The sequence below is a fragment of the Mustelus asterias genome, unplaced genomic scaffold (assembly GCF_964213995.1).
Source record: "Mustelus asterias unplaced genomic scaffold, sMusAst1.hap1.1 HAP1_SCAFFOLD_198, whole genome shotgun sequence".
Taxonomy (NCBI): domain Eukaryota; kingdom Metazoa; phylum Chordata; class Chondrichthyes; order Carcharhiniformes; family Triakidae; genus Mustelus; species Mustelus asterias.
In genome coordinates, this window is record NW_027590190.1 from 619,922 (window position 1) to 638,845 (window position 18,924).

General features: G+C 45.3%; 1 protein-coding gene across 1 annotated transcript in view; it reads left to right on the forward strand.

Annotated features, from left to right (window-relative positions):
- The first annotated feature begins 1,910 nt into the window (after nucleotides 1-1,910).
- Nucleotides 1,911-18,924, forward strand: part of LOC144485548 (uncharacterized) — a 58,863-nt gene continuing 41,849 nt past the window's right edge. The window contains 2 exon segments of the mRNA XM_078203682.1: nucleotides 1,911-1,971; nucleotides 2,930-3,813. Coding sequence (XP_078059808.1) covers nucleotides 1,911-1,971; nucleotides 2,930-3,813 — 945 coding nt within the window.

An 18,924-nucleotide genomic window follows, 5' to 3' on the forward strand; every position in this document is an offset into this window, starting at 1 on the left:
CTGAGTAAATCCTTTCTCACATATGGAGCAGATGAATTGCTTCTCCCCAGTGCGAGTGTGTTGGTATATTAACAGGATGGAGGACTGGGTGAATCTCTTTCCACGGAGAAGCTGAATGGTCTCATCCCAGTGTGAATTTGCTGATGTGCAGTGAGGGTAGATGACTGTTTAAACCTCCTTTCACAGTATGTGCAGCCATACGGTCTTTCCTCAGTGTGAATTCGCAGGTGTGACACGAGGCTCGCTGCCTTAATAAATCCTTTTCCACACACAAGAGGTGAATAGCTTCTCCCCAGCATGACTGCGTCAATGGACTCCTCCGGAGCCTTCAACATGTCATTGATGAAGACGAACATCTCGCCAAGGCCATCCCCACACCCCCACTTCTTGCCTTCAAACAACCGCACAACCTCAAACAGACCATTGTCCGCAGCAAACTACCCAGCCTTCAGGAGAACAGTGACCAAGACACCACACAACCCTGCCACAGCAACCTCTGCAAGACGTGCCGGATCATCGACACAGATGCCATCGTCTCACGTGAGAACACCATCCACCAGGTACACGGTACATACTCTTGCAACTCGGCCAACGTTGTCCACCTGATACGCTGCAAGAAAGGATGTCCCGAGGCATGGTACATTGGGGAAACTATGCAGACGCTGCGACAACGGATGAATGAACACCGCTCGACAATCACCAGGCAAGACTGTTCTCTTCCTGTTGGGGAGCACTTCAGCGGTCACGGGCATTCGGCCTCTGATATTCGGGTAAGCGTTCTCCAAGGCGGCCTTCGCGACACACGACAGCGCAGAGTCGCTGAGCAGAAACTGATAGCCAAGTTCCGCACACACAAGGACGGCCTCAACCGGGATATTGGGTTTATGTCACACTATTTGTAACTCCCACAGTTGCGTGGACCTGCAGAGTTTCACTGGCTGTCTTGTCTGGAGACAATACACATCTTTTTAGCCTGTCTTGATGCTCTCTCCACTCCCATTGTTTTGTTTCTTAAAGACTGGATTAGTTGTAAGTATTCGCATTCCAACCATTATTCATGTAAATTGAGTCTGTGTCTTTATAAGTTCTGTTTGTGAACAGAATTCCCACTCACCTGAAGAAGGGGCTCAGAGCCTCGAAAGCTTGTGTGGCTTTTGCTACCAAATAAACCTGTTGGACTTTAACCTGGTGTTGTTAAACTTCTTACAATGGACTTCCAGCAGACATGGATAATAGAATCCTTCACCACAATCCTCACATTTCCGCGGTCTCTCTGTGATGCTGTTCCCAGTGTGACTGTGTTGATGGATTTCCAGCCGGGATGGATAATTGAATCCCTTCTCACAGTCCCCACATTTCCACAGTTTCTTCATGGTGCCGGTGCCCTTGTGTCTCTCCAGGTTGGACGACCAGTTGAAGCCTCGTTCACACACACAACACATGTACAGTTTCTCCTCGCTGTGAATGGTGTGATGTTTTTCAGGCTGTGTAACTGGTTGAAGCTCTTTCCATAGTTAGCTCACTCGAACACTCTCACTCATGTGTGTGTCTCGGTGCTTTTCCAGTCACACTGATGTTTGAAATCTTTTCCCACAGACAGAACAGACAAACATTTCTCGTTCCTCATGCAGAGGTCGATGATATTCAGCTCCTAATGAATCTCTGTCAGATTTTGATGTTTATTTTAATTTGTGTAAATCCTCCCCTGGAAAATGGTTTGAAAAGAGTGTTCACAATGAGTACAGGATAGAAATTCAGAGCAGACAATTCTCGTTTCTCTGGAATATTCTCTCCCCCAATTTGTCAATCCCAGTCTCTGTCCCGCTCCAAGATGGCTACAGCCAGTTGCCTGGGTAACCCGCACCTTGCAACGGGGAGAAGCTCCGCCTACTCACTGTACCTTCACCAAGATGGCCACCCTGACAGGACATCTGAACCGGACCCACTTCGTCTCCCATGATGGTTGCCTAGGTAACCCAGGCCCATTACCGAGGAGGAAGCTCCGCCTCTCTGATTCACAATCGTAAGAAGGCAGCGAGCGAGCCCGCCCCCCTTGGTCCTGTCCCCGCGGGAAAGGCGGGGCTCGCGGCCTAGGCCAGAAGTTGATGCTGTTTCCAGTGCAGCCGTGGTTTCCATTCCGACCCTGTGCTCACAATCTCCCCTGCACCATGACTGACACTGAGCATGCTCAGACCGCACGCTGCATTGCCAGGCTCACAACCGCCTTACCATTCCCGCGCATGCTCCACTCCCGACCTGGCCGCCCCACATTCACTCCGATTGGCTGGAGGACCAGCCGCTGCCGCTCGGTCCTCCAGCCCCGCCCCCTCATTCTATTGGCCCGCGCCTGCCGTCAATCAGTCCCCGGGCATTGTGATGTGGAGCATGCGCAGTGTCATTGCTGGCCTTGGCGCTTGTTTGTCCCGGAGAAGCGGAGTTTGTGAACTGTTTCTACAGGAGATCAGAAGAGAAGGATTTGCAGATGTGAAACGTCAGATCAAGCTCTGGTTGAGTAACTCCATTCATCAGGATCTGAATATCATCGGTCTTTGAATGTGGAAGGATAAATGATCAACTGTTCTAAAAGAACACATTTCAAACATCAGTGACTGGAAAAGTACCGAGACACACACACACACACCCGAGTGAGTGTTCCAGTGAACTGACTGTGGAAAGAGCTTTAACCAGTTATTCAGCTTGAGAAAACATTGCAAAATACAAGGTGAGGAAAAACCATACATTTGTTCAATGTTTGGACAAGACTTGAACTGATTGTCCAACCTGGAGAGACACACGGATACCGGTACCATGGAGAAACGGTGGAGATGTGAAGATTGTGGGAAAGGATTCAATTATCCATCCCTGCTGGAAAACCATCAACGCACTCACACTGGGGAGAGGCCATTCACCTGTTCTATATGTGGGAAAGGATTCACTCAGTCATCCAACCTATCATTACACCAGCGAGTTCACACGGGGAAGAGGGCATTCACCTGCTCTGTGTGTGGGAAGGCTTTCACTCAGTTATCTGGCCTTTTGTCACACCAGCGAATTCACACCGAGGAGAAGCCATTCAGCTGCACTCCCTGTGGAAAGAGGTTCAGGCATTCTTCAGCACTCACGGCACACCAACGCACCCACACTGGGGAGGGACTGTTCACCTGCCCTGAGTGTGGAAAGAGATTCACTCAGTCATCCAACTTCACATTACACCAGCGAGTTCACACTGGGGAGAGGCCTTTTACCTGCTCCATGTGTGGGGAGGGATTCACTGGGTCATCCCACCTGCTGTCACACCAGCGGATTCACACTCAAAAGCCATTCAGCTGCACTTCCTGTGGAAAGAGTTTCAGACAGGCAACCTCTCTCGTTGCACACCAACGGATTCACACTGGGGAGAGACCATTTACTTGTTCCATGTGTGGGAAGGGATTCACAGTTTTACCCACCCTGCTGAGACACCAACGAATTCACACTGAGGAGAAGCCATTCAGCTGCACTGACTGTGGAAAGAGTTTCAGACAGGCAACCTCTCTCGTTGCACACCAATGGATTCACACTGGGGAGAGACCATTTACTTGTTCCATGTGTGGGAAGGGATTCACAGTTTTACCCACCCTGCTGAGACACCAACGAATTCACACTGAGGAGAAGCCATTCAGCTGCACTGACTGTGGAAAGAATTTCAGGCAGTAATCCAATCTTGTTTTACACCAGCGAGTTCACACTGGAGAGAGGCCATTCATCTGCTCCGTGTGTGGGAAAGGATTCAATCGGTCATCCAACCTCACTGCTCACCAGCGAGTTCACACTGGGCAGAGGCCGTTCACTTGCTCCGTGTCTGGGGTTCAACCTGCTGGCTCACCAATGCACTCACACTAAGAGACCATTCAACTGCTCTGTGTGTGGGAAGGGATTCACTCAGTCACAATGATTCTTGAGACATCAACAAGTTCATTAGTGACTGCAGGGGTTGGATTCTGCTGTTACTGCTGCTGTTTATCTTGTTTAGTATTGATACGTGGTTTTGTTCCTGCTGATATGACTGGCTGGGGTTTAATATTCTGGCGATGTCACCAATTTTCAGGGCTTCAGGGTCCATTTTTGACAACACCATTTCTTTTAATTCAAGAACTTTCAACAGGAATTCTGTTACAACAAAATTATAAACTTTTACTTTAATCCTAAATTGTTCTTTGGTGGAAAATCTACAATTCTGTGCCTGAAAGGTTCTACTTCGGGCATCAAAATATATATTTTTAAATGACTGGTTTGAGATTTTCTCAAGAGCTACTCTTTGATTTTCAGAGCCTTCTCTTTCACTCTCACTAACTCCTTTATTAGTGATGTATTCACATAGTAATATTACAAAGGGTTGTGTGTTCTGAACGTACCCCAGTCCATCACGCAAACCAGTCTCCCATCCATTGACTCTCTCTACACTTCCCACTGCCTCAGAAAGCAGCCAGCATAATCAAGAACTCCTCACACCCCGGACCTTCTCTCTTCCACCTGCTTCTGTCAAGAAAAAGATACAAAAGTCTGAAAACACCTGCCAACTGACTCAAGAACAACTTCCTTGCTGCATCAGAATTTTGAATGGACCTACCATATATGCTGATCTTTCCATTCACCATATCTGTAACCACAGCACTATATTCTGCACCGTATCCTTTCCTTTTCCCTTCTGTACTCTATGAACAGTATGCTTTGTTTGTCTAGTACATAAGAAACAATACTTTTCACTGTATCCAGTACATGCAACAATAATAAATTAAATCAAATATTGATGATGTATTCTCTCAGTAACAATACCTTTTGTATTTTGTTGAATTTTGTCGTGTTTACTTCATTACATGGATAAGATAGCACAGATGCCACATACAGTGGAGATATTAAATCTTTTAACTTAGAATCTATATATAAAATGTATTGTGTCAATTTATTTTAAATAAATCTCCCTTCCTCCATTTCCAAAATGTAATTTCAAACTATTTGACACATTTGGGATTGAGGCACATTTGTGTAACCCCTGGATGGTGAGTAGGGAGGAGGTGAAAGTGCAGCTGTTACATCTCCTGCACTTGCAGGAGAAGCTGCCTTGGGAAGTTTATAAGTTCTTTATTTCGAAAATAAGCATATTGTAGAAAGGCTCTGACTCGTGTGTGGTCTCAGTGTGTGACTGCCTCACTGACATTCTGTTTTCACTGACTGTCGATAAGTCGAAGCTGCTGCCGACTGTATTCTCTCTTTGAAAAGCTGGATTGAAAATGTAATGTTTGACAGGGTTTATATCAAATCCCCTGATAGTTATATTAGCCCACCATCAAATAAAAACATGTTCTAATATTCTGTGTCAGTGACGTTCTGGATAAAAACAGTCATCAAAGTAGATTAAACACATTCCACTTTGTTAAATGAAGTGAATGAGATGCTGGTGGTCTTTGGTTTCGGGTTTTACTCATTTTATTGGAAACTGCTCATTTCATAAAGCATTTTTATATTTGGTAAATAGGTGCAGACGGTTATTGGTTCAGACGGTGGAGCAGGAAAAAACTCACATGATTCTGATCTTCATTGTGTGTGAATTTACATTCAAAACCCATTGATAACCTCAGTACACAATCAGCTCTGACCAGGGCTTCCATATGTTGTTACTGAGCGTTAAGCAGCAAAAAGAGTGGCACAGCAGTTATGCCACACAGCTCCAGGGACCCGTGTTCAAATCCAGCTTGACTGTCTGTGACTGTCTGTCTGTCACACTCTCCCCGTGTCTGTATGGGTTTCCTTTGGATGCTCTGGTTTCCTCCCACAGTCCAAAGATATATAGGTCAGATGGATTAGCCATGGTCAATATGTGGGGTTGGAGGGATAGAGCAGAGGAGAGGGCCTGGGTGAGATACTCTGTCAGAGAGTCAATGCAGACTCGATAGGCTGAATAGCCTCTTCTGAACAGCAGGGATTCTAAAATTCTATGAACAGTAGTTAAAATTTGAACATGGACAAATGTATCTCAACTTCCAATGTGGCATATGTGATTTGTGAGTGAGTTCACATTACCTGGCTATTAAAATTCCTGAGCTGTGCACTCAGGGTCTTTCTCCACACTGCCTGAAATAGATACAAAAGTGTCGCTCAGCAGAGTGAGGAGATTTTATGTGTCGCCAAGAGCTCCTTATAAGGCTCACATTGCTATGAAATGCTTTAGTTCAGTCCTAGGGAGACAGCTCCTCCAAATATCACCCACCCAGACAGCACATCAACAACCCTCCTTCCTCATAGAGTTTGATAGCGCAGAAAGAGGCCTTTCAGCCAATCGTGTCTGCATTGGTCATCAAACACCATTCCATTCCAATCCCATCACCCAGCACTTCACTTGGTCTGTACCCTTTTATGCTATAGCATTTCAGGTGTTCATCTAAATGCGTCTTAAATGCCTGCTTGCCCCACCCTGAGGTCTAAGAGGACATGAGAGAAGGTGAGAGAAACTAGAGTAAGATGTGAGTTCAGAGCTAAGATAAAGGGGAACATTAAAGGAGATTTTGTCTAGTCAATTAGTTTGCTGCCTCAAAGTGTCAAGGACCCAGGTTCGATTCCCAGCTTGGGTCACTGTCTGTGTGGAGTTTGCATGTTCTCCCCAGGTCTGCATGCGTTTCCTTCGGATGTCCAGTTTCCTCCCACAAGCTAAAGATGTGCAGGTCAGGTGGATTGGCCATGTTCAATTGCCTGTTGTCCCAAGATGTGTAGCTTAGGTGCAGTAGGCATGGAAAGTGCGCCTGGGGTTATTGGGACAGGATGGGGGGGGGGGGGGGGGGCGGTAAAGGGGGCTGGGTAAGATGTTCTTTCAGAGCATTGGTGCAGACTTGCTGGGCTGAATGGCCTCTTTCTGCACCTGAAGGACTATGGAAAGGGAGGGAAGCAGCAGGGGCAGCTGATTGAATTGTCTCAAACTTAGCAACAAAGAAGATCATGAGTTTCTCCTCCATGAGCATTTGTGGGAGGTGAAGATGGAGGAAGAACAAAGGGAGATATTTCAAAAGGAACCAGAGGAGAAATCTCAGCAGGTCTGGCAGCATCTGTAAGTAGAGAAAAGAGCTGATGTTTTGAGTCCAGATGACCCTTTGTCAAAGCTGGTGTTTTGAGCTTTGACAAAAGGGTAATCTGGACTTGAAACATCAGCTCTTTTCTCTCCTTACAGATGCTGCCAGACCTGCTGAGATTTTCCAGCATTTTCTCTTTTGTTTTCAGATTCTAGCATCCGCAGTAATTTGCTTTTATCCATATATTTCAAAAGGAATTCATTTATGTTGATGTTATTGAAAAGATTCAATGCACAGTATTGAACACAAAGCTAATTTATTTGACTTTTATCCAGAATATTAACCCCTATAACTGGGTTGGATTTCATCAACTCCAGCAGAAACAGACCTAATGAACACATTTAAGTCCTGAATGTGATTAACAGCAGAATCCGATCACTATGGTTAATTGTGGATTCGTTGGTGTTTCAGAAGGTTGGATGACTGAGAGAATCCCTGGCCACAATCAGAGCAGGTGAACGGCCTCTCCCCAGTGTGAACTCGCTGATGTACAGTGAGGTTATATGATTGTCTGAACCCAGTCCCACAGTGTCTGCATCTGAATGGCCTCTCGTCAGTGAGAGCACATTGATGGCGCATATCAGTGCACCAGATCTTTTAAAGCACTTCCCACAGTCTGAGCATTTAAAAGGTCTCTCATCAGTGTGAACACGTTGATGTGTCAGCAGGTAAGATGAAGCAGTGAATCCTTTCCCAAGATCACTTTTTTATACTTTAAAAATGTCAAAAGCCCATCTTAGCCAATTCCCATAAATCTTCAATTATAAACTAAAATAGACACGAGTTTTCGTGCGATTTAAAAACAAATGAACTGTCTGCTGAAAGGGTTAACTTTTCTGCAGAACCTAAAGGGGTGGGGAGTGAGCAGAAAAAACTTGACACTTTACACAAGTTTAAAAAACTTCCCTAACAACAAAACAAACTTGATTTTAAACTTCACCCATTAATTTTTTTTGTTATATTCACCAACCTAATTATTTTAATTTGATCAGTTTTTGTTAGGGATGGGTAACTTCTATTCTTGATCAACTGGTTCACTCATTTTGTTAATTCTACTTGGTCTCGGAGAATCAGAACCCAGACTTTATCATCCTTACCCTTTTTCTCCCTTTGCCACCACTCCCTCTGTTTTGCGGGAGGATCGTGGGGATTCCAATCAGACCAAATCATTTTATCATAAAAGTAAAATACTGCGGATGCTGGAATCTGAAACAAAAACAGAAAATGCTGAAAAATCTCAGCAGGTCCGACAGCATCTATGGAGCGAGAATAGAGTCAATGTTTCGAGTCTGGATGACCCTTTATAAGAGTTCTTCTGAAGTGTCATCCAGACTTGAAAGATTGGCTCTATTCTCTAATCATTTTAATCGATAAGTTTCTTGTTCTTAGTTTCCAAATGGCAGGTAAGAGACCTGTCCGATCCCCACTTGAGCTCTGATTTTTCACTGGCCATGCTTGGGTAGGATTATAACCATTAGAATCTACTCTCAGAGGTCTGCTTTTCAGTCCAGTGCTACTTGGAGTATACCGTCACTTCACCGACTATCAGGTCACAAGTCCCTCACAGTTCTTATCACAGATTTATGATAAAATAATTTAAGCATGCCTGAGAACGCTTCTTAACTTCTTAGTCAGCTCCCTACCCCCGTTTGTTGATTAGTCAGAGCCCATTTTTACAGATTCCAGGTTTCTCAGCTGCCGAACACCAGCCGGTCCTGCAATAATCTCATAGAATCTCTACAGTGCAGAAGGAGGCCATTCAGCCCATCAAGTCTGCACCAACCACAATCCCACCGACCCTATCCCCATAACCCCATGCATTTACCCTAGCTAGTCCCCCTGACACTAAGGGGCAATTTAGCACAGCCAATCCACCTAACCCACACATCTTTGGACTGTGGGAGGAAACCAGAGCACCCGGAGGAAACCCACGCAGACACGGGGAGAATGTGCAAACTCCACACAGACAGTGACCCATTGGGAATCAAACCCGGGTCCCTGGCGCTGTGAGGCAGCAGTGCTAATCACTGTGCCACCGTGCCGCCCTAGTTTAATTCTAACTCATTCTGAGTAAATATTCTCACCAAGTCCTGTGTTGGGGCCCTGCTAAGTAGCTTTAATGGTCCGTGATTGTAGAAACTGAGCAGTCACAGGAATGTGGTCAAGATAGTCCAGTCCCATAATGCCTCACATTCAATCTGCTGTCCTTCAATTATAACAGAATATGTGGCTGTATGTAGCTACCTCAGCCAAGGTCAACCCCAACACTGCCTTCCTGAACTGCTACAATGCCTGAGGTGTAAGTACACCCACAGTGCTGTTAGGGAGGGATTTCCAGCTACACATTCCAGACTTTCACTAGACTGTAGGTGGATACCAGATTGATATATTCCATTCAACCACACCCAAGGTGAGTTATTCCAATTCCTTTATTGTCCAGGACAATATATTCACAATATCTTTAAAACAGAAATTCAACAATCCAATTTGATTTCAGGTATTAACATATTCTGTTAGTTTGTTCTTTATTGTCAATGTCAGGCTGGGGTTCCTCTTGGAGAAAAGGAGGTTGAGGGGAGATTTGATCGAGGTGGACAAGATTCTGACAGGTTCAGATAAGGCGGACAAAGAAAAGCTGTTCCCATTAGCTGATGGGACAAGGACGAGGGGGACACAGATTTATGGTTTTGGGTCAGAGATGCAGTGGGGGGAGTGGGGGGTGGGGAGGGGGGGGAGATGTGAGGGAGAATATTCTGATGCAGTGAAAGGTAATGACCTGGAACTCGCTGCCTAAGAGGCTGGAGGAAGTGGAGACAATAAACAATTACAAAGGAAATTGGATGGGCATCTAGGGGAGTTTCAAACAGAAATAGTGACTATTTCTTAACTTCCTAACATCCTGTCACTCTGATCCGTGTGAAATTTGAAACCAGGGATTTGCAACAAGACTCAAAGAGCATCAGCCCACTGGAGACAAAGTCATGACACCGGCCAGTCCAGCAGAAAGAAACCCCCCGACCCTCCCCATTGACCAACTGTGAGAATGAACAAAATGCAGTCCTGGATGTAATTGAGAGCAGAAACAATAACAGCAGAATCCAACCCTGGAATCACTCGTGAACTTGTTGGTGTCTCAACAGGTGGGAGGACTGAGTGAATCCCTTCCCACACTGAGAGCAGATGAAGGGTCTCTCCCCAGTGTGAACTAGGTAGTGTCTCTGCAGGTGGGATGACCGAGTGAATCCCTTCCCACACTGAGAGCAGGTGAATGGCCTCTCCCCAGTGTGAACTCGCTGGTGTCTCCGCAGGCTGGTAGAATCACAGAATCCCTTCCCACACTGTGAGCAGGTGAACGGTTTCTCCCCAGTGTGAACTCGCTGGTGTCTCTGCAGGTGGGATGACTGAGTGAATCCCTTTCCACACTGAGAGCAGGTGAACGGTTTCTCCCCAGTGTGAACTCGCTGGTGTACCCGCAGGTGGGTTGACTGAGTGAATCCCTTCCCACACAGAGGGCAGGTGAATGGCCTCTCCCCAGTATGAATGCGCTCATGTGCCCGCAGATCGGATGACCAAGTGAATCCCTTCCCACACTGAGAGCACGTGAATGGCCTCTCCCCAGTGTGGCTGCGCCAATGAGCTTCCAGCACTGATGGGTATCTGTATCTCTTCCCACAGTCCGCACATTTCCATGGTTTCTCCATGGTGCAGGTGTCCTTGCCGCTGTCTTGGGTGGACAATCAGTTGAAGCCTCGTCCACATACAGAACACGAGTACAGTCTCTCCCTGCTGTGAATGGTGTGATATTTATTCAGGCTGTGTAACTGGTTAAAGCTCTTTAGTCAGTGCACTGGAACACACTCACTCGAGTGTGGCAGTGTGTTGGTGCTTTCCCAGTCACACTGATGTTTGAAATCTTTTCAAATCAACAGACCGGACAAACATTTCTCCTTCTAGATTCAAAGTCCGATGATATTCAGCTCCCATGGAATATGACTCTGTCAGATCTAGACGTGATGTTTGAGATTTCGGCCTGTGATTCCTCTTTCAATATCCTGTAAAACGAGTTTACAAAAGTCATCAGTGTCAGTGCAGGATAGAAATTCAGAACAGACAATTCTAGTTTCTATGGAACATTCTTTCCTCTCCCATTCCTCAAAAGCTGTAAATCTCCATCCCACACACTCTCCCTCCATTCTCACTCTGCTGTATCTAATATTCACCCTCCCAATTCTCCTGAAGGTGCTGATTGAGGCTGATTGACAGATCAATGCTCACTGCTTCCTGTCCTGGCCACAGAGACCATAACAAATAGGAGCTGCAGTCGGCCATTTGGCCCATCGAGCCTTTTAAACTATTCAATGAGATAATTTGTTCATCTACCTCAGCATCATTCTCCCCACACTAAACCCATATCCCTTGATATCTTCAATATCTAGAAACCAATCAATCTCTCTCTTGAAAATAGTTGATGACTGAGGTTTCACTGTCCTCAGGGGTTGAGAATTCCAAAGCTTTACCACATTTTTCAGTGAAGAAGTCCCCCCACATCTTAGCTTTTGCTCATCTTCTTGTCTGTTCCCCATAACCCTTGACACCCTTGTCAGTCAAAGATCTGTCTAACTGGAATATATTCAATGATCCTCAGCCTCCACTGGTCCCTGTGGAAGAGAAATCCAAAAGACCAACAACCCTCTGAGGGAAGAGATGTCTGGAAATATATAACGTAGCTACAGTTCCATATTACAAGATATTCAGATCCCAAGGAATATGACTCTTTCTAGATGTGACAGTTGAGATTTTTGCCTGTGATTCCTCGTTCAATATCCTGTGAAATGAGTTTGCAAAAGTCATCACAGTCAGTATAGGATAGAAATTCAGAGCAGACAATTCTAGTTTCGATGGAACATTCTTTCCTATTTCATTCCCAAAAAGTTGTAAATCTCCATCCATATCTATGGATTCTATTTAAAAATGAAAGTGGATGGGCACTTGAAGGAAATAAACTTCCAGGAGAATGGGGATATAGAGTGGGAATGGGACTGGAATGTTATACAGAGAGTCAGCATGGATTCGAGTTACCAAATGGATTCCTTCTGTGCTGTAATGACTTCATGACTGGAAATGTATAACATCGCTGCAGCCTTATATTACAATGCAAGAAATAATAATAAATGTATTTTATTACAGAAACATAAATAATATATCTAATCTGGGTACCATATAATAACACTAGACATATCTCTGTCCTATATTAATTTACTGTCCCCTTAAATGTCAGCCATCTCCTGGGGAAAGCTGCCCTTTGATGTGAACATGAGGAAAGAGACCAACCTTCTGGACAGAAAGAAGATTAACGTTTCAGGGTGGGCAGAATGAATTACAGGGAATAAAAATGTCTCAGATTTTGTTGGTTAATATAAGCTCAGAAGTGGAAGGGAAATGATCTCCAGGGGAAGAGAAACAATTCCTGAACATTGTAAGACTCAGCTGATAAATCAGCAGTGAACAGAGTTGTAAAGTGGTTAAAAACCTCATCAAGACATAGCTTGCGGAAATAATAGTTAAAATACACCCATTATAAGAGGTAGAGGAAGGTAGACAATGGCAGAGAGCTGATCAGGGAGGGCAGAGGTGAAACAGAGAAATGGATGGCCGTTTAAAAATTAATAAAAAGCATGGTTAGCAAGTTTGCAGACGATACTGAATTCGGAGGTATCGCTGATAGTGGAGAAGGTTATCAAATATTACAAGGGGATCTTGATCAGTTGATCAGTTCGAGAAGTGGGCTGATGATTGGCAAATGGATTTCAGTACAGATAATAGAGTACAGAGGCACAACCTCAGGCTAAAGGGATGATCCTTTAAAACAGAGATAAGGAGGAATTTCTTCAGCCAGAGAGTGGTGAATTTGTGGAACTCTTTGCCGCAGAAGGCTGTGGAGGCCAGGTCATTGACTGTCTTTAAGACAAAGATATATAGGTTCTTGATTAATAAGGGGATCAGGGGTTATAGGAAAAAGGCAGGAGAATGGGGATGAGAAAAATATCAGCCATGATTGAGTGGCGGAGCAGACTCGATGGGCCGAGTGGTCTAATTCTGCTCCTATGTCTTATGGTCTTAAGTGTGAGTGTTGCAGTTTGGAAAGTCAAACCAGGGGAGGACTTATACAGTGAATGGTAAGGCCCTGGGGAGTGTTGAGGAACAGAGGAACCCAGGAGTACAAGTACATAGTTCATTGAAAGTGGCGTCACAGGCAGACAGAATGGTGAAGAAGGCATTTAGCACACTGGCCTTCATCAGTCAGAGCACTGAGCATAGGAGTTGGGACATTATGTTATAGTTGTACGAGTTATTGGTGAGGCTGCACTTGGAGTATTGTGTAAATTTTTTGTAACCTTGTTGTAGGAAAGACATTGATAAACTGTAAAGATTGCAAAGAAGATTTATGAGGATGTTGCCGGGACTAATGGGCCTGAGTTATAGGGAGTGGTTGGCCAGGCTCGGGCTTTATTCCTTGGGACGCAGGAGAATGTGGGGTGACCATATTGAGGTGTATTAAATAATGAGGGGATAGATTGGATGAACCCACATTCTTATTCCCAGGGTAGGGAAATTGAAAACTGGAGGGCATACGTTTAAGGTGAGGGGGAAAGGTTAAAAGGGACCTGAGGGGCAACTTCTTCATGCAGAGGGTGGTGCGTACATGGAATGAGCTGCCAGAGAAAGTGGTTGAGGCAGGTTTAATAGCAACATTTAAAAAGCATTCGGATAAGTACATGGATTGGAAAAGATTAGAGGGATATGGGCCAAACGCCCATATTGGGATATTGGGACTAGCTGGGAGGGCACCATGGTTGGCATGGATCAGTTGGGCCCAAGGGCCTGTTTCCGTGCTGTATTGCTCTATGACTCTATGTGCTGGCTGCATCAGCATCTATTGCCCATAACTCATTGCCCTTGAAGTCTCATTGCTTGCATTGCTGGGGGATGTGGTAATTTCCTTCTTTAAAGGACATTATTAAATCAGATGGATTTTTACAACAATTGTCATCAATGGACTTCTCATTCTAGATTTTTACTGAATTCAAATTTCAACATCTGCCAATGTGAGATTCGAACCCAGGGTTCACAGTGCATTGCCCTGGATCCCTGTATTACTAATCCAATAACACTATCACTGCACCATTGCCTGCCCATCCATGGTAAAGGAGCCACAATAGCCCGAGATCCATGGAATCAGAGCATGCTCTAAATTTAAATTAATGCTCACTAACACTCACCCCTAAACCATTTCACTGTTTTCAACATTTTAAATCTGCTGGAGCCTACGTCTGCAAAGATCTCAGAGAGATTGGTGTCCGGGAAAAATATTGCAATCTTCAAATCTTCTCCCTGTAAATGATGAAAATTATAGGTGTAATTCAAGGTTAGAAATTCAGGACAGACAAACATTTCTTTTGGTCTGAGTTTGCTGTGTGTAAATCTTTCCCTTCTAACCCCCTGTAAAAGGAGTTTCAAGGAGTTGATAGTAAATATTCATCATGGAGTGCGGTTACAAGTGGTGTACCTCAGGGATCTGTTTTGGGGCCACTGCTGTTTGTAATATTTATTAATGATCTGGATGAGGGTATAGTTGGGTGGATTAGCAAATTTGCTGATGACACCAAAGTCGGTGGTGTGGTAGACAGTGAGGAAGGGTGTCGTAGTTTGCAGGAAGACTTAGACAGGTTGCAAAGTTGGGCCGAGAGGTGGCGGATGGAGTTTAATGCGGAGAAGTGTGAGGTAATTCACTTTGGTAGGAATAACAGATGTGTTGAGTATAGGGCTAACGGGAGGACTTTGAATAGTGTGGAGGAGCAGAGGGATCTAGGTGTATGTGTGCATAGATCCCTGAAAGTTGGGAATCAAGTAGATAAGGTTGTTAAGAAGGCATATGGTGTCTTGGCGTTTATTGGTAGGGGGATTGAATTTAGGAGTCGTAGCGTTATGTTGCAACTGTACACAACTCTGGTGCGGCCGCACTTGGAGTACTGTGTGCAGTTCTGGTCCCCACATTACAGGAAGGATGTGGAGGCTCTGGAGAGGGTGCAGAGGAGGTTTACCAGGATGTTGCCTGGTATGGAGGGGAGATCCTATGAGGAGAGGCTGAGGGATTTGGGATTGTTTTCGCTGGAAAGGCGGCGGCTAAGAGGGGATCTTATTGAAACATATAAGATGATTAGAGGTTTAGATAGGGTGGATAGTGATAGCCTTTTTCCTCTGATGGAGAAATCCAGCACGAGGGGGCATGGCTTTAAATTGAGGGGGGGTAGTTATAGAACCGATGTCAGGGGTAGGTTCTTTACCCAGAGGGTGGTGAGGGATTGGAATGCCCTGCCAGCATCAGTAGTAAATGCGCCTAGTTTGGGGGCGTTTAAGAGATCCGTAGATAGGTTCATGGACGAAAAGAAATTGGTTTAGGTTGGAGGGTCACAGTTTGTTTTTTTTAACTGGTCGGTGCAACATCGTGGGCCGAAGGGCCTGTTCTGCGCTGTAGTGTTCTATGTTCTATGTTCTAAAATCCATCAGCGTCTGTACAGGGCAGAAATTCAAAACATTCTCTCCTGTTATCTGCACAGAATTACTTTAGTGGGACAAAATTGCAGTGGAGGCAGTTCAGAGAAGATCCAGTTGGTTGATTCCTGAAATGAGGAGTTTTATCTTTCAGGTTGAGCAGCTGGAGCCTGTACTCTTTGGAGTTTAGAAGACTGAGAAATAATCTCATTGAAACATCTGGGAATTTAAGGGTGGCACAGGGGTTAGCACTGCTGCCTCACAGCACCAGGGTCCCAGGTTCAATTCCGGCCTTGGGTCACTGTCTTTGTGGAGTTTGCACATTTTTCCCATGTCTGTGTGAGTTTCCTCAGGGTGCTCCGGTTTCGTCCCACAGTCCAAAGATGTACAGGTTAGGTGGATTGGCTATGCTAAATTGACCCTCGTGTCAGGGGGATTAGCAGTGTAAAATCAGGGGGTTGTGGGGATGGGGCCTGGGTGGGATTGTGGTCGATACAGACTTGATGGGCTGAATGGCCTCCTCCTGCACTGTAGGGATTCTATGATTCATATGATATAAGGTGCTTGACAACGTAGATGCTGAGAGGATGCTTCCTTTGGTGTGGGAATCAAGGAAAAATAAAGGATTTAAGGTTAAGATGGAGAGATCTTTTTTCTCAGTGGCCTGTTGATCTTTGGAACTCTGTCTTCACCAGAGAGGATTGGAGGCAGGTCATTGAATATATTCAAAGCTGAGGTTCTGAACCACAAGAAACTCATGGGTATGGATGGGGTGGGGGTAGCAAAGTCATAGAGATTTACAGTATGGAAAACGGCCCTTTGGCCCAACTTGTCCATGCCGCCTTTTTTTAAAACCCCTAAACTGGTCCCAATTGCCCGCATTTGGCCCATATCCCTCTCTACCCATCATACGCATGTAACTATCTAAATGCTTTTTAAAAGACAAAATTGTACCTGCTTCTACTACTACCTCTGGCAGCTTGTTCCAGACACTCACCACGCTATCGAATTACAATGGGATCTTGATCAATTGGACCAGTGGGCTGACGAATGGCAAATGGAGTTTAATTTAGACAAATGCGAGGTGATGCATTTTGGTAGATTGAACCAGGGCAGGACTTACTCAGTTAATGATAGGGAGTTGGGTAGAGTTACAGAACAAAGAGACCTAGGGGTACATGTTCATAGCTCCTTGAAAGTGGAGTCACACGTGGACAGACTGGTGAAGGCGGCATTCAGCATGCTTGGTTTCATCGGTCAGAACATTGAATACAGGTGTTGGGACGTCTTGTTGAAGTTGTACAAGACATTGGTAAGGCCACACTTGGAATACTGTGTGCAATTCTGGTCACCCTATTATAGAAAGGATATTATCAAACTAGAAAGAGTGCAGAAAAAATTTACGAGGATGCTACCGGGACTTGATGGATTGAATTATAAGGAGAGGCTGGATAGACTGGGACTTTTTTCTCTGGAGCGTAGGAGGCTGAGGGGTGACCTTATAGAGGTCTATAAAATAATGAGGGGCATAGATCAGCTGGATAGTCAATATCTTTTCCCAAAGGTAGGGGAGTCTAAAACTAGAGGGCATAGGTTTAAATTGAGAGGGGAGAGATACAAAAGTGTCCAGAGGGACAATTTTTTCACACAGAGGGTGATGAGTGTCTGGAACAAGCTGCCAGAGGTAGTAGTAGAGGTGTGTACAATTTTGTCTTTTAAAAAGCATTTAGACAGTTACTTGGGTACGATGGGTATAGAGGGATATGGGACAAATGCGGGCAATTGGGATTTTAATATAAAGACGGCATGGACAAGGAGGGCCGAAGGGCCTGTTTCCATGCTGTAGACTTCTCTGACTCTATGACTCTCTGTGTGAACAAATTGCTCCTCTGGGCACTTTCGTATCGCTCCCCTCTCACCTTAAACCCTTGCCCTCTAGTTTTAGACTGCCCTACCTTTGGGAAAAGATATTGACCATCTAGCTGATCTGTGCCCCTCAGTATTTTATAGACCTCTATAAGCTCACCCCTCAGCCTCCTATGCTCCAGAGAAAAAAGTCCCAGTCTATCCAGCCCCTCCAAAGTAGACATGATCTTATTGAATGATGCAGCAGGCTCGATGGGCCGAATGACTGGCTCCTGTTCCGAATTCTTATGTTCTTATTCCGATGTTCTTGGATAGCTGCGCATGCGCCCTGCTACCTATTGTCCCTCTGAAGATAGTGGTTCTGAACCGAGACCCCTGAAACCACGCCCATTGTGACCTGCCACCGATGCAGCGCATGCGCTCTCCTTCCCCGCTGAAACAAGATGGCGACCGAAAACCGGGGCCTGTTCCCGGGAAAAAACCCCGGGAGCTGCAAACCCGGAACCGGCATGGTCTTATTCAGGCCTTGGAACCTGGAGCGGGCATTTGTGAAGCCTCCGCTTCCTCCCCACCCCGACTCCATTCCTCCCTCCGCCACACTGACTCTCACCCGCTGGAAAAAGCGTCCCCCGCACTCGCAGGGCTGAGAGCAAAGTGGCACTGCGCACACTCCAGATTCAGCACTGCGCCTGCGCAATAGGCTCCTGTGGAATGAAGAGGACACTTTCCCACCCGCAGGCGTGCTTGGGAATTAACGGCGCCATTGTCAAAGACATAATAGAAAACTATCTGGTGCAATTGAGATGAATTAATTTTTTTAATACATTCCTCTGAATTTGTGATTAATTGGCCTGTGTACTAAGCAGATATTAATGTTCCACTTAAAATTAAAAGAGAAGGTGCAGGAAAAACGCAGCAGGATTGAGAGAGAACCCACAGAGGCAAGTTATGAATAGAGTTCAGACTGAAACAACAATAAAAAAACCCACACGGGGGACCAGGAACTGAGTTCTGCATCCAACAGACAGCCTGATTTATGCCAGCTCCTAACTGTGTTTCTAAACTCGAACCTATAAAACAGTAACACAGAAACAAAACTCTGTAGAGATTGTTTCTGGGACAAAGAAAACAAATACTGGAGATAGTCATCAGGCCAGACAGCCTGTGAGAGTCACAAACAGAATTGAGGGTTCAGGTTGCCGACCTGCCCTCAGTCTGCAATTAAACATTTAGAGTTAGTCACTGACTAATGGCGGTCACAATTCCCACAATGCCCAGCGCCTCAGAAACCCCTCCATTCAAAAGTTGTTCGCCGGAATTCACTAATCATAGAATCCTTACAGTGCAGAAAGAGGCCATTCGATCCATCGAGTCTGTACTGCAACGGCAACAATATATTCTGCAC